Source organism: Rhinolophus ferrumequinum, chromosome 11 (genome assembly GCF_004115265.2).
Source record: "Rhinolophus ferrumequinum isolate MPI-CBG mRhiFer1 chromosome 11, mRhiFer1_v1.p, whole genome shotgun sequence".
Classification (NCBI taxonomy): Eukaryota; Metazoa; Chordata; class Mammalia; order Chiroptera; family Rhinolophidae; genus Rhinolophus; species Rhinolophus ferrumequinum.
Window position 1 is genome coordinate 39,899,966 of NC_046294.1, and position 23,065 is coordinate 39,923,030.

General features: G+C 44.7%; 1 protein-coding gene across 1 annotated transcript; it reads right to left on the reverse strand.

Annotated features, from left to right (window-relative positions):
* Nucleotides 1–17,937: 17,937 nt before the first annotated feature.
* RASSF10 (Ras association domain family member 10) lies at nt 17,938–22,782 on the reverse strand. The gene has a single exon (XM_033118889.1). It carries the CDS (start codon nt 22,144–22,146, stop codon nt 20,644–20,646), a length of 1,503 nt encoding a protein of 500 aa, XP_032974780.1. The 5' UTR covers nt 22,147–22,782; the 3' UTR covers nt 17,938–20,643.
* Between the last annotated feature and the right edge of the window lie 283 nt (nt 22,783–23,065).

A 23,065-nucleotide genomic window follows, 5' to 3' on the forward strand; every position in this document is an offset into this window, starting at 1 on the left:
GAGTGACATTATATAACACCTGCTCTGCATGGCCTGATGCAGCATCACAGGTTAATATCCAAGACTGCACGCGGATGTTAAGCTCAGGAAATAAACGTGTAGTGGTTTTCATGCCACTGTTCAGGGAGGGCACCTGGTTGACGCACATTTCGGGCTTATGTCCACAAGGTTGCATTTGCATAAACCACCCTGTATCCATGTTGGAATAACATAGATTAAAAATAAAATTGAAGTGTCCATTAATAGAGGACTTTATAAAAAGATGGATAAATATCATCCATATAGTCTTAAGTGAGAAGAGCGGTTGCAAAAGGGTAGTAACTGGATGAAGTAATGTATGTGAATTTTAAAATAAGACTATATTACATATTATTGACAGAAGCAAAAATGTGTTGAAAAGTACAAAAATTTGCCCAGAAGTCCCACATACCAACTTCAGAATAATTAGTTCTGGAGAAGAATGAAGGGATCAAAAGGAAGGAAAGGAAAGGGATGGGAGCAGGGCTTTACTTTCAGTTGAAATTCTTTTTCTTTAAATCCAAAATAAAGAGATCTAGATAATATGTTAAAATGCTAACCTCTATGAAACCTAGGTGAGAGGTACATGGATATCTGTTATATTTTCTGTTTTTCAAATATTTCAGAATTAAACATTAATTAAAAACAATGGCATATCCGTATGATGGGATATCATGCAGCCATTAAAAAGAATAAAGGAATTAAATAGGTTATTAGAGAAATATGTAGAAGAAATATTTTAGATAAAAAGCAGGTTTCTGTACAGTATGATCTATTTTTGTTTAACAACACACACACACACACACACACACACACACACACACCCCTAACCCTTTCCCTGGGCTCCACATATTCAATGCCTGAAATCTCTATTCACATGTTACTAAAGCAATCAAAACACCCGACTGGATCCAAACCAACCTCTTGATCTCTCCCCCAAGACATTCTTATCTCCCACTGTTCCCCATTTCAGTACACGACACCATCATCCATCACTGGCACAGGTGAAAATCCTAGGAGTTGATGACGATTTCTCCTTTTCTCTCGAGCCCTGCTGGTCCTACCTGCCTAGTCTCTTATCCACCCCTCTCCCCAGTCCACGGTCCCTCACTGGAGCCCTGCGGGATTTTCCCAACCAGCTCTCCTAGCATCAATTGTTGCTCACTACAACCCTTTCTCCGCACAGCAGCCAGGGTGCTGTTCGATAAAGAAATAAATCATCCCTTACCTAAAACCCATCAATATTTCCATTGTTCTCAGCTCAATACAAGTCTGTATCTTTGCCCTGCCCCTGCCTCATCCAGCTCTGTCACCCCCTTCCCCCCTGTACTTGTCGCTCTGGAGTACTTTCATTTCCTTGGGGGCATCAAGCTCCCCCCAGGGCCACTGGACATGCTGTTCCTCTTGCTTCAAATGCTTGATTCTTTTTTGTTTTGTAATCAGCAACAACCCATACATTTAATTAAAATGTCCACACTGAGGGAAGATCAAATAAATTTGTTTAATTTATTTGTTTAATATTTCATTTATTTATTTAATTCAGCAAACACTTAACTGAATACCAACCATGCTCCCAGACTGGTGCTGGATGTTATGGCTCCCTTGTTTGGCTTTCACACCTCAAGCCCAATTGCTACAAGGTTTACATAAGGGCTTTCACAGATGTACAGGAACATCTGTAGTGGAGCCTACCTCTGCTATGTGATGGGTAGAAAGGCGCACACTTTTATTTCTCATAGAACAGAAGAACTACTAAAATAAGCCATCTTCTTAGGGAGACAAGGCGAAACAGTTGCCATCCAATCATTTCCCTCTTGATATAGAAAACTACAAGTCCAGAAAACAAGTGATTTTTACCATGTTCCCACTGACCACTTGTTCTGCGATTTCTGCATCGACCGTGTTGTAAGTTTACAGCCCTATTGCTAACTTTGTGTATCTGAAGGACTTGCCTGGAACCTCACTGAGAAGCTTCAGGGTTGCAGCCCAGTGTGAGCAGTTTCTGGAATACACAGAAAAGTGCCCAATGCACTGTGTGCCCTGCCTGTCGGAGCTTTCTTGTCTCCTTGGGCAGGGTTCAGATTAATGACTCACTTCAAAACCCTCAAGGCAAAAATCGGCAAGGAAAACATGTCTTTGTAATACCTGAATTCTCTAGGTTGATTATTGATATTAATTCAAGTCAGTTTCTGTTTTTCCTTTTTGTCTTCCTAAAAGACCTGAGCGTACAAGAAAACACTCAGTGAACATCTGACTAATTGTAGATAAATGGGGATAGTTAGGTTAGCATAGCATTTAAAGCATGGGCTTTAGAACCAGAGAAATCTTGCTCAATGTGCTTTTTTTTTCATGCCCTGCCTTTTGCTTCCAGACAAACTCCTACTCATCCACAAACACCCATCTTAAATATCACTTCTGGAAAAAATGCCCAATGCAATCAATCTGAGTAAGCAGTTCATTTCTGGGTTCCCAGAGCATGTCTACTATGTTTATTTTAGCACTTGCCATATTGTCTTATAATTATTTGTTTACTTGTGTGTCTCTCCCATTGAATAACTAGGTTCTCCGAGGCCAGAACCATACTTTACTTGGTTTAGTATGGGGTCTGTCCTATACAATAGTGGTCAAATATGAGCACTGGGAGTCAATCAGACCTGGGTTCAAGACCCAGCTCCACCTCTTCCTAGTTATTTGACCCTGTGAAGTTACTAATCTCTATAAACCTCTGTTGCATCATCTAAAAGACATCTACCTTTAAGGGTCGTAGAGAAAATTAAGTTAGGCACTGCACATAAATGTTTGACATGGTACACACCAAAGAATTTTGAACTCTCATTATTAACTGCATAAATATTTGTTAGCCAAACTAATAAATGAATGACTCAAACCTCTGATCACGACTCTTTCGTGCAGACCAAAGAAAATGGTGTAGAAAATGTCATTGACATACGTTCACTTTTTTCATAAAAAATCTAGTTAAAAATACATGGGTGTTGTAAATGGTCACTTGTGAAGGATACCTTTTAGAAGAAAATATGCTAACTTTTCTAAACTGCTCCCTGAGTTATGATATAAAGGAAACAATTCAAATGCTGAAGGTCTTATAATGCACATTTCAGTCTTCCCGTTTGGGCAAGTGATTTTCTCTGGGAGCCACAAGAGCCAGCTTAATTCGTGGTCATTAGAATAGATGCCGCTAATTGCACATCATGGAAAAGCATTTCATGTCTATTTTTTTTTTCACTTTGTAATCTTCTACCCTTATGTTTCCCCAGCAATTTTTCTGCTTACTCCTGATTGAAGTTGAAAATATAGACACATTTTCCTAAAAGTTTACAGCGTGTCAGTCTGCCTTAGGCGCTTCATCTTTCCTTAATTATGTTACTAGCAGTACCAATTTCCGGAATGCCCACGGTGTGCTAATCAGACAGTGTGCTACGTGTCATATACAACTTGTCGTCACGTTTCCCAGAGCTTATTGTCTGACATACCAGATCATTTGCTTCTCCGTTATTTCATTATGTATCATCTATCTCTTCTCCCCTCCCAGGAAAGTAAGAGCATAAGCAGGGGTCTTTGTCTGGTTTGTTTCCTAATATATCTCAAGAGATTAGAACAATGACTGGCATATAGTAGATGCTCAATAAACATTGGTTGAATGGACGCATCTTCACACAACCCTGAAGTAGTAGCTAGTATTGCCTTTATTTTATTTTTCCCCCTTCTTCTACCTCCTCCCTCACCCACACACTCTGGTTCATGCCACTGTTTCTCAGTCCAGTTGTGAAGGACCCAGCTCCCTGGCCCATGCTGGTATTATGAGCCTTGTGCTCCCCCATGACGAAGGCAGTCTGTCGCCAGTCGTCAGTCGGCCTCTTACAACAGCTCTCCCCAGCTGCCGGCCACTCACGCTGGCTGCCGGCCACTCACGCTGGCCATCGGCCTCTCACGGTAGCCCGCAGCAGCACTCAGCAGCCCCGCGGCAGCTCACGGCAGCCCACGGGAGCTTATGCCAACTTGCGGTTGCTCATAGCAGCCCAGCTCCAGGGAGAGTTGTTGTTCACAATCTTAGCTGTAGAAGGCGCAGCTCACTGGCCCATGTGGGAATCCAACGGGCGACCTCAGCGTTAGGAGCACGGCGCTCCAACCATCTCAGCCACCGGGTCAGCCCCCATATTACCTTTATTTTAACTGAGGTCGACAGATATAAAATAAACAACCCATTACAGAGCTAGTAAGTAGCAGCCATGCCCCCTGGACTCAGGGTTGTCTGACTCTAGATTCTGTCCTTTCTCCACTAGGGAATTCCTTATTGAAATCAAGTCTTTTTCTGGAACACATGCATCCTCTGTGCCTGGGTTGGCTTGAGACAGGATTTGAGATCGTGATTGTGTTGTCAGATCTAGATAAGGAGACAGGTCAGACTGCTGGAGGGAGCTTGGAGCCAGGTTGTCTGACTATAACATGCCCTGATTCTGTACTCAAAGAGAACTTTCCGGTCTTTTCAGAACCCCATTTTTTCCCCCGTGTGCCAGAAGTTAATACAATCTCCTCTGCCTCGTACAGATCTCCCAAACTTTCTATGAAGACTCATGGTGTCTGGGAGAGATTCCAGCTCTTTGGAGAAAGGTGCACTCTAAATGCTAGGTGTTATTAAGTGTTATTATAGCGATCATTTACTGCTAATTCCTTCCCTTTGATATTCAGTACTAGGCACCTCAGTTCCTGGACCTCTCTAGTCAAAAACCCAAACCTATTTCATTCCCAGCTCCTTTCTTTTGTATACTGAAAGTTAAGAAAATATTGGCTGAGTTCCATATTTCCATTCTGAATGTGGATTTTGGTGAATGAGCCAAATGAAGAAACCATGACCAATTGTGGGAGATTTGGTATCCTCTCCTCTTATTATCGTGCATACTTCCTGGGCAAGACCTCCTAATTCCACAGTTTTTGGCTGCTGTTTTCATGTTGATAGCTCCCCAATCGGCATACCTTCCCATTTCGTTTTCCAAATTCCAAACCCATTTTTGCGACGGCCTTTGGCACACCTCCACCTGGATGTCTGAAATGCAGCTCATATCCAGCATATTCAAAGCTCAACTTTCATACCACCACGTCCGAACACCCTCTCAGTTCTTTGTCCAAAAATGAATGGAATCTGTCATCTTTTCTCCTCAATTGCCATTTGCTCACCACCCACATTCTGGCATCACATTCTGTCCCAAATCAGAGCTGTCTCATACCTCTTTCCTCCTCTCCATGTACACCCCAGCTCTGGCCCCAAGTCATTGCTTACCTCCTCCCTAGTCTTTCTGCACACGGTTTCTTCCCATCACACATAGCTACCACAGCTGTCTTTTGACATGACAGATTTGATGATATTACACACTCCAACTCTGAGATCTTCAGAACTGGTCCCCAGTCAATCACGCTAACATCATGTGCCCCATCATGTGCCAATATCATGTCCTCATCACCCTCTTCTGTGCATTCCCTATGCTTCACACTCTTTACCCTCCCCTGCAGTGGTCCTCATTTCTTCATGCTTTTGCATACTCTGTTCCACCTGTCTGGAATGCCTTTCTTCCTCTTTGCCACCTATCATTCACATACATCTTTTAGGCCCCATCTCTTCTGCTTTTCAAATTCCTCTAGGTGGAGGAACATCCTCCTCTGCAGTTCTGTAGCCCTTTATAAATGCCGTCTTATATTAGTCAGGGATCTCTAGAAAAACAGAACGAACAGAATATATGTATATAGGAAGAAATTTTTTATAAGGAAATGGCTCATGTTATAGGGAGGCTGAGAAGTCCCACAATCTGTTGTCTGCATGGTGGAGACTCAGGAAAGCCAGTGATGTAATTCAGTGCAAGTCCAAAAGCCTGAGAACCAGGAGCACCAAGGGCAAAACAAGATCGATGACCTGGCTCAAGCAATCATGCAGGAAAGGATGGATTCCTTCAACGTTTTGTTCTATTCACGCCTTCAGTGGATTGGATGATGCCCACCCACACGTGGGAGGGCAAACTGCTTTACTGAGTCTACCAATTTCATGCTAATTTCATTTGAAACACCCTCACAGACACACCCAGAAATAATGTTTAACCAAACATCAGGGCACCCTGTGATGCAGTCAAGTTGACACAAAAAATTAGCCATCACACGTCTCACAACAGTTCTTAACAACAGCAATCATATAGCACATGTTTTGCCATAGGCACTTTTCTGATCTGTATACACTCATCTAATCTTTGCAACAACCCAAAAAGTAATTGTTATCTTTATCTTCATTTTATGAATCAAGAAACTGAGACCAGAGTTAAGTCACATGATCAAGGTCACCCAGCCAGGAAATAGAAATGCCCAATCAAATCAAGACTGTCTGTGCCAGAGTCCATGCACGTGACCATTCTCCTTTTTACCTGTCACTGTGAGATTTATGTACCTGTCTAGACAGTAAGTTTATTGGTCTTCCCAACTTTAAAACTTGGATAATGATTACTAACACCTATTTTTCGGGCTTTGGAAGAACATTAACAAAGTTTAGAAAATAGATGAAGATGGCGAAACTAGCAAATCAAATATTAAGCTATTATGATTATCACCGTCAACTATCATATCAGTCTCCTGACTGTAATTAATCCTTTCAGTCCATCCTTCTCTTTGCCACCAGGTTAGCCTTCTAGAACACAGAGGAAATAATACAAATCTGTTCCCTAAAATCCTTCTGTGACTCCGTACTATCTAAAGGACACTATCCAAACTCTTCAGCTACACATATGGCTCTCCTGGTTGTTTTCTCTACTGTTCCCTTACAGGCAACGTACACTCCACCATATAAATTAACTAGCCCTATTCTGAACACACCAATGACCCAGTTCCTCCCATGTCTTTACCCTGTCTGTTCAACCTGGAGTTCCTTTTCTCCTTACGTATTGAATGAACGTCTACTCATTCACTAAGACTTGACTGTATGAAAATCCCTCTGTGATGCCCACCCTGGCATCTTCAGGCAGAATTAGGCCCACTTTCTTCATGCTGTTACAGCCCCTGGGACATAGTGTTTTATCTGTCACCTCACTATCAAGGTGATTTCACTAATACAATTTAATGAATTTGTGTAACCAAGTGTCAGCTGGACCTACCGCCTTCATGGATATATTAGTTTCCCAGGACTGCCATAAGTACTACAAATGGGGTGGCTTAAAACAACAGTTTTATTGTCTTATAGTCCTGGAGGCTAGAAGTCGGAAATCAAGGTGTCAACAGGGCCCTGTTCCTTCGGACAGCTCTAGGGGAGGATCCTTCCTTGCCTCTTCTAGCTTCTGGTGTTTGCAGCAGTCCTTGATGTTTCTTGGCTCATAGATGCATTACTCCAGTCACACAGCCATCTTCTCCCTGTGTGTCTTCACATCATCTCTCCTCTGTGCGTGCCTGTCTCTGTGTCCAAATGTACCCTTTTATATTATAAGAACACCAGTCATAATGGGTTAGGGCCCACCCTAATGACTTCATTTTAACTTCATTACCTATGTAAAGACCCTGGTGTTATATGGATGCTAAGATTACATTCTGAGGTATTAGGAGTTAGGACTTCAACATACTTGTTTTGGGGGGGTGGGGGAGACATAATTCTCCTCATAACAACAGGAAATTTTACTCATCCAGAACCTTTAATTTTGGACCCTCAGGCAGTGAAAAGTCTTCCAAAGCATTTCTGTGATTCTCATGGCTTACTTCAATCTTTTTCTATATCCTCTCCTGTGTTCAGACACATCGTTTCAGTTCCAACCCATTACTTCCATAACTGCATATCTTCAATATTTTCAATAACTAATCCAATAAGATGAGGAATTCCAAGCATTTAGCAACTTCACCTAATAAGAGGAGCCAGGTGCATCCTCTTTTTCTCACGGCATCTCTTTCCAGAAGCTTGGTCAGTTTCCAACCCAGGATTCTCCCAAGAGACCTTCTTCATTGCCTCCAGCTCTCTGGGAGACATAGTCCAATTCTCACCTCCCACCCCCGACTTGTACTGCTTCCCTCACTGACAGCACCCCTGTCAAAGCAGCTTGGCTTTCCCAGTTACCTCTCTCATGCCCAGGATATTAGCAAAGAAAAATGCTGTCCACTTGTTGCATTTTTATTGATCAATTACATGCTGGCGTTAGGCTAGATGCGGATGTTACAACAGAGAGCAAGACAGATATATACCCTATATATATGAGCGTAGAGTCTGGTGGGGAAGATAGCTATTAAGTGTGTGGTTGAAAGTAGGATGAGTGTTATGACAGAGGTTATATATAACAACAATAAAAACAAGTGATGCAACTTAATAATGAGGATATACTGTGTGCCAGGCACTGTTCTAGACTGTGAGACATCACTATTCGCATGGAGCTTACATTCTAATGGGATACACAGACCGATAAAAATGTCAGATAGTGGTAAGCATTATGAAGAGAAATCAATCAGGATAAAGGGGGATAAAGCAGTGTAGGAATTGAATTGTATTGGTTAGGATAAGTTTCAATTGCAAAAACAGGCAACATCAATAAGGAGGCTTAATATTAGGTTTGCTTGTTTCTCTGAAATCCAGAGGTAGGCAGTTCAAGGTTTTTAGAGTAGTTTCCAGGCCCCCTCTATCTTTCTTCTCTGTCATTTTTAATGTCTTACATCTTCAAGATTGCCTCATTGTGCAAAATGGCTGCAAGAGAACCAGCCATTACATCTGAGGTCCAGAAATGAAGAGGGGGGAAAAGGGAGTGAGGGGAAATAGGGGGCACCTCTAAACTAAGTCTGCTTTTTTTTTTTTTAAAAGCAATTTGCCAGACATCTCACCCAACTTCTTCTTCTTAATAGCCAGTCCTAAATGTGAGGGAGACTGGGAAATGCAGTTCATCAGCTGTGTATAATGCTATCTGGAATATAACCAGAGATTATTCATAAGAAAGAAGGAAAAAATGGTACAGGATAGATGACTTGCCACATTGCCCTTCTTAGAAAAAGCGTTGCTTAGGCTGACAGCTGAAAGAGGAGTAGGTGTGGCCAGGCGAAGAGGAGGGCAAGGGAAAGAGCACTGCTGCAGGTAGAGGCATAGGGGGGCTGCTGCGCCCCAGAGGGATGGGACCAACTTTGTCTTTTTTCTGCAGTGTCTAGCTTAGAACCTGGCATAGTGCTCATCTCAAGAAGTAGTTGTTGGCTAAATATTGGCCACTAATTGGGAGCTTATTCTGCCCCCAGAGGAATGCCCCCTTAGTTATTTCCATCCTGCTTACATTAAAGCAAATGACTCTTGGTGAAAACTCATCCGGTGTACAGATACAGACAGGCTGTGCGTACAGGTACCCAGAAATCAAGATATGAAGTTATATATTGCAATAAAACCTGACCACAGCTTCCTAATGAGTCAAGAACACTGCTGCAAGACCCATGCATCGCGCATATTAAGTGTCCTTTGTTGTTTATAACTGTCTAAGCTTCTGAGGTTGGAATTAAGACAAGGAAAGGAGAAAAAACCTGCCCAGCCCTTCCTGTTGATGAAATTCCAATGGAGCCTGGCTCTCTGGTTTGGTGATTATTGAGTCACGTCTGGAAGTTCTGACACTGGGCCGGTCTACTCTTCTGAGCGACCTGGAAAGCTTGGATGGGATGGCACAGAGGAAGGATCAAATCAATATGTGCTGCATTCAGAGCCTGGCTCATGCTAGACGTTCAATAAATATCGGCTCCCTGAATGGTTGGGGCAATTGAGAATGGGTTTATAGGAGTACGACATTTGAACTAAGCCATAAAGGGTGAATAGAGGTTCTTGCAAGAGTAGGAAGAAGAGACAGATATCCTTCGAGATGGAAGAAACAGTCTGTGCAAAGGGAAAGAGGTGTGAACAGGAAAACTCAAGTGGTTTAATGATGCTGGGGAGGGTGGAGGTGGGAGATGAGGCTAAGATGTCTTGTGTAGGACAGTGTTAAGATGCCTGGACTTTCTCCAGAGGGTAATAAGGAACTTTTGATGAATGCTGAGCAGGGGAGGGACGTAAGCAGAATCACAGGCTCATTCATTCCTCTCCTCCCCAACGACTGCTCTAGTGTAAGCCTCCCCTTTAGTTACAACATTGCTTCCACTGAATACCTCTCTCCGTTCGTTCACTCCCAGACTTTTCTTTCTCTCCTTCCCAATTCCTGACATCATCCTGGGGGCCTTCAACATCCGTGCAGACATGTCTCCCAACACCTATGGCCTCCCATCTTTGACGACCGTGACCTTCAGCCATTCTCTTTAGCCATGAATTTCCCAAAGCCACATCATGGACCTTCTCCACTTTGAGAAGCTCCAAGCCCAGTTGTTCCCTTCCTTTGTCATCCATGAAACAACCAGAAGAATCCAACACATCATTCCCCTGCTTAAAGCTCTTCAATGATTCCCAGGGCATTGCAAAAAACAAACAAACAAACAAACAAAAAAACACTCCAAACTCCTTCCCATGCCCTTCTGGACCCTACATGTTATGGTCTTTGCCTATTTCTCCAATCACATCTTAGGCCACTCTCCCCCTCACCTTCATGCTTCCTTCCTTGGCCTGTCATCTCTTTACAACTCATTGTATCTCTATCCCCCTCACATCAAACTTCCCAAATTCTCATTAATTGCTGTCCCCACCTTTCCACTTCCTACTCACTCCTTAAGACTTCATTTCTTAAACAAGAGCCCAAAACCACAAACTGTGAGGAGTTTGGGGGGGTGCTAAATTTGACTCTATTAAAATTAAAGACATTTTCGAGAATGATCCAAGATGGCAGAATAGATAAACACTGTGCCTGTGTCCTCCCATCAACACATTAAAATTACAACTAAATCATAGAACAATCAACCCGGAGAACCATCTGAAGTCTAGCTGAACAGAAGTTTTGCAACTGAGGATATAAAGAAGAAGCCACATGAGACTGGGAGGAGGGACAAAGACGTGAAACCGGCTGGCCCTAAACCTCTGTGTGGCGGATGAAAATTGGAAGGGATATCTGGGCTGCAGAGGTTCCCCATGGAGGAGCAAGGCACTCCAACCTCCCCAGCCAGGAGTAGTGGTTCCAGGAAGAGGAGCCCCCACAACATCTGGCTGTGAAAAACAGCGGGGATTCCAAACGTAGGGATAGGATAGAAGACAGTGGGAAACCCAGCCATCCTCTTAAAGGACCGGAGCACAGATTCACTCGCTCGCAGGTACTCACCCTGAGCTCCGGCAGAGGGTCGGTGCCTGGGGTTGGGGGAACATCGGAGACATATGGGGTCAGACTGAGGTGTATGGCCCGGTGGGGTGGGGGCCTAGAGGACAATCAGCATTTTCTCTGCGTGAGGTCATCAACCTGTGCAGCGGCAGGCAGACACCATCTTTCCTGTGTTGAGCCCGCTCCCTATGCTTACGGCCAAATCTGAACCTAATTGACTTGATGAGTTCCATAGATCCACCCCGCTGACTCACTGAGACCCCACCACAACCAACTCCCTACCTCAGAAGGCTTTAACCAAGGCTGAACCTTATCCGAGCCAGCAACCAGCAAAAGACGGCAGCAGGCCTTGGTGTGTCCTGGCTTTTTGTGGCGCTACCTCAGGCCCCGTACTGGTGGCAGCTGTCCACAATTTGCAGTGTGGCCTCTCCCACATGCCTCCAGGTCCAATAGAGCAGTGACCAAGTGTGGATCACTTTGTAGCTCCTACCATGTAGTCTCTGGCTGGTCACAGGCAGTGAGTGATCTGGGCTGCTCCACAGCCCCTCTCAAGAGGCCCCAGAACCAACATACTTGGAGGTTGGCTTCAGACGACAGCAGAGCACTGTTAAATTAGCCCCTCAAGTGGCACACCCCAAGGGCAGTCTCAACAGGTACCAAAGCCCACTGGGGCAAATCCCACTCCATGGGGTAGGCCCCCCAGCCCAGTAACCCATAAGCTGTGGAAAAGGCCAAATCCCACAGTCAATCAGCCTAGGGGTCAGTCCCACCCACTGACATGCCAATAGCAATCAAAGCTCAAATATAACAGGAGGGCACACACAAGGGATACAGCTGGAGCACCCGGAGCAGGTGACCAGGGAGACTGTGCCAGGGCCCCACAGAGAACCGACTACATAAGGCCACCCAGCATGAGACATAGCAGATCTACCAATACATAAAAACAAATAGAGGCAGTCAAAACGAGGAAACAAATATGTTCCAAATGAAAGAATAGGGAAAACCTCCAGAAAAATAAATAAATAAAATGCAACCTAATAAAATAAATAAAATGCTTGTCCCTGGCAAGCAACCTACCAGAGACAGAGTTCAAAGCAATGGTTATAAGGATGCTCAAGGAACTTAGTAGAACTTCAACGAAGAGATATCAAGCCTAAAAAAAGACATAGAAACCATAAAAAAGAAGCAGTCAGAGGTGAAGAATACAATAGCTGAAATGAAGAATGTACTAGAAGAAATCACCAGCACACTACATAAAGCAGAAGATTGAAATCAACGATTTGGAAGATAAGGTAGCAGAAAACACCCAATTGGAATAGCAAAAAGAAAAAAGAATTTTAAAAAAATGAGGATAGTTTAATATACCTGTGGGACAACATCAAGCACAACAATATTCATATCTTAGGGGCACCAGAAGGAGAAGAGAGAAAGCAAGAGATTGAGAACCTACTTGAGGAAATAATGACTGAAAACTTTCCTAACCTGGTGAAGGAAATAGACATACAAGTCTTGGAAGTGCAGAGAGTCCCAAACAGGATGAACCCAAACAGACCCACACCTAGATACATTATAATTAAAATGGTAAAGGTTAAACAAAGAGAGAATCCTAAACAAAGAGAGAAAGGCAACTTAGTAACTTATAAGGGAGCTTCCATAAGATTGTCAGCTGATTTCTCAACAGAAACTTTGCAGGACACAAGGGATTGGCAGGAAACATTCAAAGTGATGAAAAGTAAGGATCTACAACCAAGACTACTCTACCCAGCAAGGCTATCATTTAAAATCGAAGGACAGATAAAGAATTTCCCAGACAAGAAAGAGCCAAAGGAATTCATCACCACCAAACCAGTATTATAAGGAATGCTAGAGGGCCTTCTTTAAAATGAAAAAAAAAAAATCAAAAATATGAATAATACAATGGCAATAGTTATATATCTATTAACAATTACTTTCAATGTAAATTAATTAAATGCTTTTATCAAAAACATAGGGTGGGTGAATGGACAAGAAAACAAGATCTTTACATATGCTGCCTCCAACAAACTCAGTTCAGGTTGAAAGAAGCACAGAGACTGAAAGTAAAGGGATGAAAAAGATAATTCATGAAAATGGAAATGGAGGGGGGAAAAAAACAAAAAGAGCTGGGATAGCAATACTTAGACCAGATAAAATAGACTTTAAAAGAAAGGCTATAACAAAAGACAAAGAAGGACCCAGTAATCCCACTTCTGGGTATTTTTCTGAATAAACCCAAAACACTACTTTGAAGGGAACTGTGCATCTGTATGTTCATTGCACATTGTTTACAATGGCCAAGATGTGGAGGCAGCCTGAGTGTCCGCCAATGGAAGAATGGATAAGGAGGAGGTAGTACATATATACAGCAGAATGTTGCTCGGCCATGGAAGAGAGTGAGTTCTTACCATCTGTGGTGGCATGGATGGACCTGGAGGGTATTGTGCTAAGTGAAATATGTCAGACAGAGAAAGACAGATGCAATGTGATTTCACTTATATGTGGAATCTAAAGAACAAAATAAACAAACAAACACAACAGAAGCACACTCATAGATACAAAGAACATTTTGATGGTTGCAGATGGGAGGGGTGTTGAGGGGATGAATGAAAAATAGAAGGGATTAAGAAGTACAAATCGGTTGTTACAAAGTAGTCATGGGGATGTAGGGTATAGCAGAAGGAATATAATCAATAATATTGTAATAACTATGTATGGTGTCAGATGGGTACTAGATTTATCAGAGTGAAAGATAGGGGGTTGGGGGACAGGGAGAAAAATGTGAAGGAATTAAGAAGTACAAATTGGTAGTTACGAAATAGTCACGGGGATATAAAGCATAGAGAACATAGTCAATAATATGATAATGGCTATATGTAGTGCCAGGTGGTACTAGACTAGTTAGGGGGAATCACTTCTTAAATCATACAAATGTCTAAGCACTATGCTGTACACCTGAAATTAATATAAAATAATATTGAAAGTTAAGTGTAATTGAAAAATTAAAAAGGGGAGGAATGAAGGGGGATAAGAAGTTCAAATTTCCAAGTATAAAACGAATAAGTCATAGGGATGTAATGTACAGCATGGGGAATATAATTGAAAATATTTTGATAGCATAGTAGTGTCAGATGTTTGCTGGACTTACGGTGATCTCTTTCTTAGGTATATAAATGTTGAACAACTATAGTGTACAGCTGAAACTGATATAATATTGTATGTTAGCTATAGTTTTTAATAAAAATCTTTAAAAAAAATAAAATTAAAGACGTGTTCAACAATGGATACCATAGATACAGTTAAAAGATGGAGGACGGATTACAATAAGATATTTACACTTGCTATAAGGTAAAAAAAAGGTAACATTCAGAACATATAATGAACTCCTACAAATCTATCAGAAAGGGGAGACCCAAAGGAAAAATGGTTGATAACACTAGGCACTTAACAGAAGGGGAACCCAAAGAAGAAGCATATGAACATCAGCTTCACTAGAAGTCAAAGAAACGCACACTAAAGCAAACTTGTCAACAGTAGAAAGTTAGATAGTATCAAGTGCTGGTGAGACGATGGGGAAAATGGGAATCTTCACCTCTAATAAATCCCTAACTTGGTGTAGCCCATTCAGGAGAACAATTGAGTAGTTTAGCACTCAAACTTCTGGGTTTTAAACCTTAAATTCTCACATACATCCACCAATTTCTATGTGTGTTCATGCCAACACTGAGATAGCAAGGACTTGGTAACAACTTAAGTGTCCCTCACGAAGGACTATACCGATTAAAGTGATGGAACATCACGCAGGTCAGAAAATAATTAGCTTTACATATTGCAATGTGGAGTATTCACATGAACGTAATGTCGTATGAAAAAAGACATAATGAGCTTTATAGCCCAATAAAGGTCATGTATATTAAACATAAGCATACAGTTTCATTCTATTTTTCAAGGGTGCATATACATACATGAGTAAATGGATTGAGTCAGCACAGTGCTCAACTTCAGGGTTACCTTGCAGTTTCCTATGTGAATGGTGCCCTCTGGAGCATGATTGCAGAATATAACATGAATGGTGCCCCCTGGAGGTGTGCAACATGCAAGCTATGAATACGTAAAATGGTTCGGAAGCTCATGGATTAAACACACTGGAATTGGTGCCTATGGTGGGAGTAAGAAAGAAAATGGGAGTATACGGGAGGAAGGGTAACATGAAGTGTAATAAGATACAAGAGGGCCCTTGCATGAATAACCTGAATGAACAAAGAGGATCCACTCAATTCTGTGGTCTTAAGGTGCGGGGGGAGAAGGGTGGACCTGGGAGAGGGGTCTTGAGCTGGATAACCAGCAACCTAATAAATCCAGTTAAGAAATGTACATTTTATCCTCAAAACTGTGGGGAATCCTGGAGGAGTCTGAAATAGGAAACGTTTTCATAGGAATGGATAAGGGGCAGAGGCTGGGATAGTGTCCTTCAAAGAATCCGTGCTCAGTCTCCACATGAGCAGTGGAGTCAGCGTGGCCAAAGACGCCCTCAGTCAGGTGTGCCTGTCTAACACAGGAGTCCTCAGAAGGCCCAGCACACCTCCCTTAACCCTACATCACCTTCCAGATGTGACTATGCATAGTGCACTGCTGTCTGCCCTGATGGCCGAGCTGGCCGAGGAGTCCATGTTGCTGACGCTGCACCTGTGCCCTTGGGGCATTCAGTCAAGACCTCCATGCTGATACACAGGATATTAATTTTTTGTGAGAATGTTTTTTTGTTGGCAAAGACTTCACCTCAGACAGATGCCTGGATATGTATGCAGGAATTTCTCCTCCTTTGTCTTTTCCTAAACCCTCACCTGGAACATACTTATTGGCTCTATGATTTTGAGGAAAATCACTCCACCTCCCTGGTGGCAATATTTGGACAAGATTTGATCATCTCTGAGGCTCTTCCAATACCAACCCTCTGGGACTCGTGAGGGATCTTTTTTTCTGGGTGTGCCAAATACTTCATGGGTATAATGCGCCTGGTGTGACATAACAAATTGGCACAGGTTTTGGAGTCGGGCTTGGGTTAGAATCCTGCATCTGCTACTTACCAACTGGGTGGCCTTGACTTCTCTATCTGTAAAACTAGAGGTTAAAAGTTCTGTCTCATGAGATGAATGCAGAGGCAATACGTGTGAAAATACTCAGCACCGGATGTGGCATTTGGAAATCACTCAAAAAAACAGTTTTTCCCCATCTCCTTCTTATTTACGAGAACACATTTCACAAACATTTTCAGAACAAATTCCACAAATGTCATAATCCAATTTTCTCTTTTCCATAATTTCAGGATGAGCTCAGATGTAGTATCATGTCTAGAAAGAAACTCCTAGGAAAATCTAAACTGTTAATTAGAGGCTGTTAATAAACAACTGGGCTTGTGCATTTATTTTGACTTCATTTTTGATATGCTGGGTAAGGAGAAGCACAAAATCACATACGTTGTATGACATCACCTTCTAAGCATAGGAGCTTTTCTGCCCGACTCAAGATGAAATAAGATAATGAATATTTTCTTTTTATAAGTCTGGTTATCTTATTTGTAAATCCCCTTCATCTTGCTCGTGTGGAGTTTTGGACCCTCCTGCTGAGAGAGAGGCCATGGTATTACTAAGCAGTGCTCCTGGAAAGCAAGAAACTGGGAAGGACAGAAGGCGCCATGTCCTCTGAACATTTCTGGGAAGATGACCTGCTCTTTCTATTTTAAGGACATTTTTAAGTCAGTGGTTGCCAGCTCCGGGTTCTTGGGGCCACCAAGAGTTAATTCATTAATTTTGATTAAAATATTTTCTTACCAAAATATAATATCTAATGAAAGTCAAAGGGTGATGAAACAGGCACTGGCATGCATAGTGGATTGGAACTAGAATAAATCTTTTGAGAAGCAATTTGGCAATTAAGTATCAAGCATTTAAATGTTTGTGCTCTTTGAGAATTCTCTTTCTGGGAACCCACCTTTTGGGGGAGGTCTAATTAGGGAAACGCACACAAAGAAGCTTTACACAGTGTTATTTTATAACAGTAAAAAATATTGGGATCTTAATAACAGGAGAACAGTTACATGTACTATGGTGCATCCAACAGATGGATGGAGCCACTTACCAGGCAGGAGTCTACCAGAACCTGAGCATAAAAGCATGTATACAATCTCATTAAAATAATATATATTTAAAAAAATAAACAAAATATGAAATAATCACAATTCAAAAGATCTGGAAGGAAATATACCACATTTTGGTAGTGGTAAGCTTTTGGTAACAAGATGTTGAGTCATTTTTCTTTCTTTTTACTTACATTGTTTTCAGGTCCATCATAAGGACTATTGTATATAACTTTTCGAATTAGTAAATTGTCATCATCAGCAGCAGCAACATCTTGTTTTATAAGGAAATAAACAGAAATGCCATATGGAATCTTTTTGGTTTGGTCAGATGGCCAAGAATGGAGTAATTAAGATTAGATACCATAAATTGTATTAATTCCAAAAACGGATGGGGCTGGCTGGTGAGAAGCCTACTGTGCTTCATACTCTCCTCCCCAGGATTTATTAGCCTTGGAAAACAGGAGAAGGGTTACTTTTCCCAGGAGCACTGAAATCCTAGTGCTGCTCTATTCACTGCCATGTATTCATTTTCATTCTTGATGATCATAAAAAAAAGTGAATGCGATCTTTTAAATGTCTAGCACTTGTTACCCACTTTCTAGGCACAGGCACTGTCTTGGTGCTTTTTATACCCATAATTCACCTTTCTCAGGCTTGCAAAATCTCTTAGTAAAAGGAACCATTGTCTCCTTTCCTTTTCCCTCACCTGTTCTCCTTTTGCTTACCCACACAGAGAGTGCCTTTTGGGGATATAATTGATTTGGATAAAAGAAAAAATGGGCAGACTGGGCCACATTTTGTTATAAAACAAAGGCTGCTTGGTGCCTGAAGAGTTGACTGGAGAGGCATCTTCAGGTGGCCAGGACAGGAAGGTTCTGGAAAAAAGGCACCAGAAAAATTCCCACAGGCCTTCTCTCTGTGATGTGGCTTATTTGCTTTACAAGCTTCAGGCATATTTGCTGACGTCAGCAGCCTGTCAAAGTTTAAAATAATAATAGTGAAAAGGAAAACAGCCCCTTTCTGTCAGGCAGTCCTGTTCTGCCAACTTCTGTGTTCTCTTTTTGAGTTAATGAACGTCCAAGAATCACCTCCCCTACCACCCTGGGGGAAAAAAAAAAGCACAATAATTTTAAAACCACTAGGTCAGCCCATTGCCAGCATAAACCATTCAGACAAGTCGCGTTTGTCACACTCTAATGAGGATTTTACCTCTGCCTCAAAAGGAAAGCTATCATTAGGCTTTGTGTTTATGGGATCAAATGATTGTCTAGGGACAGTGGGTTTCTTTCGGTCCCTTCCTCATTTTAATCATGCTCAAGACCAAATACATAGATGTTTTCTGCATCAGACGAAACTAAAAAACCATAATTATGCCAGCTAATGTCTTCTGAAAACATCAATTAAGAAACCGGCCTTTTAATTCCCATTTTACTTGAAAATTTGAAAATATCCACACATGTTGTAATAGCACGGCGGTGGGGGGCGGGGAGGCTGATGGCTGACTCTCAAAAAGAGACAGTCCACGTGGCTTGAGGAGGTCAGGTGAGCAGGCCCCCATTGGCAATAGAGAGACAGAGAATCTCTCCAAGGGAAGAAACTTCTCTATAAAACAAGACCTCTTAAGTTATCTTCACATGTAGTGTTGAAACTGGAGCCAGCCCCTCCTCAGTTAGGTTGATACCAGGCTTCTGCACTCGGCTGGCACCACACACACACCCCATTGTTAACACCTCCTCAGGACAGATTAGATCCCACATTCCTCAGAAGTACTGAGCTCCAGAGGGAACACAGCCAGCAGAGCAGGCTCCTTCCACAGGGGCAACAACTAGCTACAACTGATAAGTTTTCATTGAAATAACTGGACTGATTACGTTGGGTCCCCACCAGGGTTTGGAGAAATGGAGGGAGGGTAAGAGGGAGAGAGAGAAGAGAGAGAGGTTGCACTTGCATCTCGGAGACTGCAAAGGTGTGAGCCAGACACGAGTAATTCAAATCATTACCTCAGTTTGATATACTTTTATCTATGGCTACATGCTATTGGTAATCAAACTATTCACCTAAGGTGTACTATTAGATGTTTGATTGTATTTTTTTCTTTTTCAGGCCTTATCTAAGAAACCCTGATATTTACACTATCTCAATTTCGGTTTGCGCAAGTAACATTAATTCCTGACCAAAGATACTGAAGGTAGACTTAGGCTTGAGTAAAATAGGTTGAGGTCCTGGTTGGTTTTAATCATATAACTCAGTTCAAAAGCTGAACTCTAACAAAGAGCTTTGCTTTCAAGTCTTAGTTTCAACGGGAGTGCTTATTAAACAGCAAATTTAGTTGTACTTAACTTCAATCCTGGAACTTCCCTTTTATTTTTTTCTGAAATAACAGTGATTGGGCGGATGAAGTGGCAATATGAATGAAAGGACAACACGCATACCTTTCGGGAGGCAAATTCCAAGGAGCCAGATTAAATTTTAACCAGAGATTGTGTCCGTCATCTATATCTCAAAAGGGTTACGTCTGGCTTTTGTAACAATAAAAGGTCATTTTGGAAAAAGGATCTCATTTGAACATACTGTATTTACTAGGAGGAAATACGGGGTTAGACTTCCATACAGTTCAGCCTTTGAAAGAAACTAAAAGGCAAACAATTTAGCAGATGGGTAATTCCCAAATCTGCAGAAATGTAAACAGGCAGGATTTTGGTGCCTATGGATTTTATCAAAGATGGAAGTAAGACTGAGACCAACAGCAGTGCGTCGTCCTCTTTGGCTAGTTTTAACACGTTCACAGTCACAATTAACATTCAAGGAATTTCCTTTTCATCCAAGTGTTTCTTTTAAAAGCATTTTATGCCACAACCTAAAAGTCTAACTGCCATCAGTCCTTCCCATGTAGAAGAATGGTGAAATCTCCACAATACCCTTTTTTCTGTTTTTGAAATTGGGCTCGGACTACGTCAATTTCCCTGGGGCATTTGTTTTCCAACGGAAGGGGTTCTCACCTTCTCCCTCCTTCCTTCCCCGAAAAGAGCTTGGATTGGAGACCCGGCTTCCTCGTCCTACACCCTCCTCTACACTCACCCCGAGCCAGAGGAGCGCCGCTGCCAGGCAGGCGTCCCGAGCCCTTCCCGGCCCCGTCGGAGCGCTGCTGCGGGCCAGACTCCCCGCCCACCCGCAGCCTGGTTTCAAGTCCCTGCCCCGGCTTTACAAGAAAGGGAGAAGCGTCCGTCTCCCTCTCGGGCCCTGCTCTTCCTACACAAGGGATTCGCACACGGGCACCGTGTCTGAGTCCTGGCTGTGCATAGAGCTCAGCCCCGTGTCTGAGTCCTCGTCGTTGCCAGGACAGCTCTTGGCCAGTCCGCGCGCCTGGTCCACCCACACCTCAGCGCAGGCCTGAGGCCGGGGTTCCCTCGAGGGTCCGCCGGAGCCTGGAGTCCCATCAGGCGCTATTGTCTGCTCCAACGTGTGCAAAGTCTGGAGAAGGCCCTGCAGCTCCAGCTCCTTGCTGTCCCATTGCTGCTGGCTGTAATCCAAGTCCGACTTGACCGCCTCCAGGTCCGTGTTGAGCCGGAGCCCGATGTACAGGCTGGTGCTGAGCTGCGTCCGGACCCGCTCCTGCTCCAGCAGCAGCTCGCCGTCGAGGCTGCTCTCCGGCTCTAGGGGCTCCTCGCGCGTTGCGAGCTCCTCCTTGCGCCGCCGCATCCACCTTTGGTTCAGCTCCTCCTGAATCTCGGCCGAGAGGCGCTCGAGCAACTCCTCCTGCTGGTCCCGCTGCTCCTGCAGCCGCAGCAGGTCGTCGCAGCGCCGGGCAAGTTCCTCCAGCGCCGCCGCCTGCGCCTCGCCGTCCAGGGTCGCCGGCGCCGCCGCCGCCTCCGGGTCCTCTCCCCGGCTGGGCCCGTCGAGCTCGGTGCCTGCGCCCACCAAATAAGTGTCCTGCACGTAATTGACGCCATGCCGCCGCATGCGGTCCAGGTGCACCTTCGCCTCGTAGCGATCAATCTCGCGGTCCAGCTCCCGGAGCCGCTGCACCTGCTGACGGATGGTGTGGTCCTGGGAGAGCACCAAGTGTACCAGCGTCTCCATGCGCTCCACCGATGCACTCTCGGTGGCCCGCGGCGACGATGAGCAGGATGAAGCTGTAGACGAGGAAGTGGACGAACAGGGCGACGACGGCTGCTGCTGGCGCCGCCGATTGAGCTTGGCCAGTTTGCGGAAGGCCTTGCGCACCACCCGCCGCTGCTTCTCCTGGGTCATGGCCAGGCTGGGCCGCGCCGGGACCCCCCGGGCCGAGCAGGGGCGCTCGCGACTGCGCACCACGCGCGCTTCGGCGCTGCGGGGACCGGTGTTGGGCAGCGACGCCTCGCTGCGTACCAGCACGAAGCGCACATTCTCCTGCTCGTCGCCCCAGGCGGCCCAGAGGCGCAAGATGCGCGTCTTGTTGGGCAGGATGCGCTCAAAGCCCCGCCACTTCTCCACAATGCAGTAGCACTGCGGGGGCCCGCACAGCAAGCCCGGAGGCAGCACCTCATCGTCGTCCTCGTCGTCCTCGTCCAGGGTTTTCGGCAGCTCCCCCGGGCCTGGCGGGTCGCCGGCCGAACCCCGCCGCCGGCCCCGCCGCTGCTTCCGTCGTCGCCGGCTGCCGTCTTCCAGGAGTACCCGCACCACGTCCGAGCAAGTGGTGCGGCGAGAGAGGCCGGACACCAGCTTCTCCTCCTGGCAGATCCACACCGATATCTTCTTCTCCGATGGATCCATGGCGCAACCGGGAAGCAGGTGGCAGGCAGGTCGGGCTGGGCCCCTCTGGAGCCGCAGAGGCAGCGGGCAGCCGGGCAGCTCTGGAATAAGATAGGAGCGCGGGACTCTAGCCCGGGTCAGCACTGGCCCTTCTCCCTCTCTACGCACCGAAGGCAAGCAACCGCGTGGGCTAGAGCGGCTGCGGCTGGGCTTGGCACAGACGGCGCCGTTCCCAGGGCAGTGCTACGGAGCTAGGGCTCCAAAGGCTCTGGCTCTGCCCAAGGTTCCCGGGACCTCCGGGTTTTGCTCCTCCCCACGTGGCTCCTCCCCTTCCCGCCCCCAGCGCCCAGAGCGGCGGCCTGATCTCGGGAGGCGCAGTGCCCAGACCCGCCCCTCAAAGCTTAGCCAGGCCAGGAGCGCCCAGTCCGCCCCTCTGCAGCGCTGCCCCCAGTCGGGAGATTTGGCCCCTTCCGCAAACTCGCCGCTAGGCTGCGTGTGGGCTCAAAGGAGGACTGGGGAACCCCTCTGCTGCAGAGCCTGGAGCCCATCCCTGGGCGGGGATCAGCTCTGTGTCCTCCCTTTGCCCACTGGCTCCTCTCCTTATGTGTAGAACGTGCTTGACGACGCATCTTGACTTTCCTGGCCCCCAGACCCAGTTCCTGGTCCTTCAAGGTAGGGCTGTCTGGCGAGTGCCCCTTTCAGACAGGGAAACCAAGGCATGCGGTGTCTCTAACAGAGACAGTAACTGATATTGCATGACCTCCAGCAGGGAGCTAGTTATAAGCGCTGCCTTGAACGTGGAAGGCCTTCCAGTCTTCCTTCTCAGGAAGCAATATTTGCTTATTTAAGGAGAATAAGATGGGGCAGTGTGCTTTGTGAGCAAGTGAAGTATAGATGCACAGTCACAGGAAGGATAGGGATATGTTCTGAGAAATGCCTT

Coding starts and splice junctions, on each gene's coding strand:
- RASSF10 (XM_033118889.1), bottom strand. CDS start 22,146: ATGGATCCATCGGAGAAGAAGATATCGGTGTGGATCTGCCAGGAGGAG.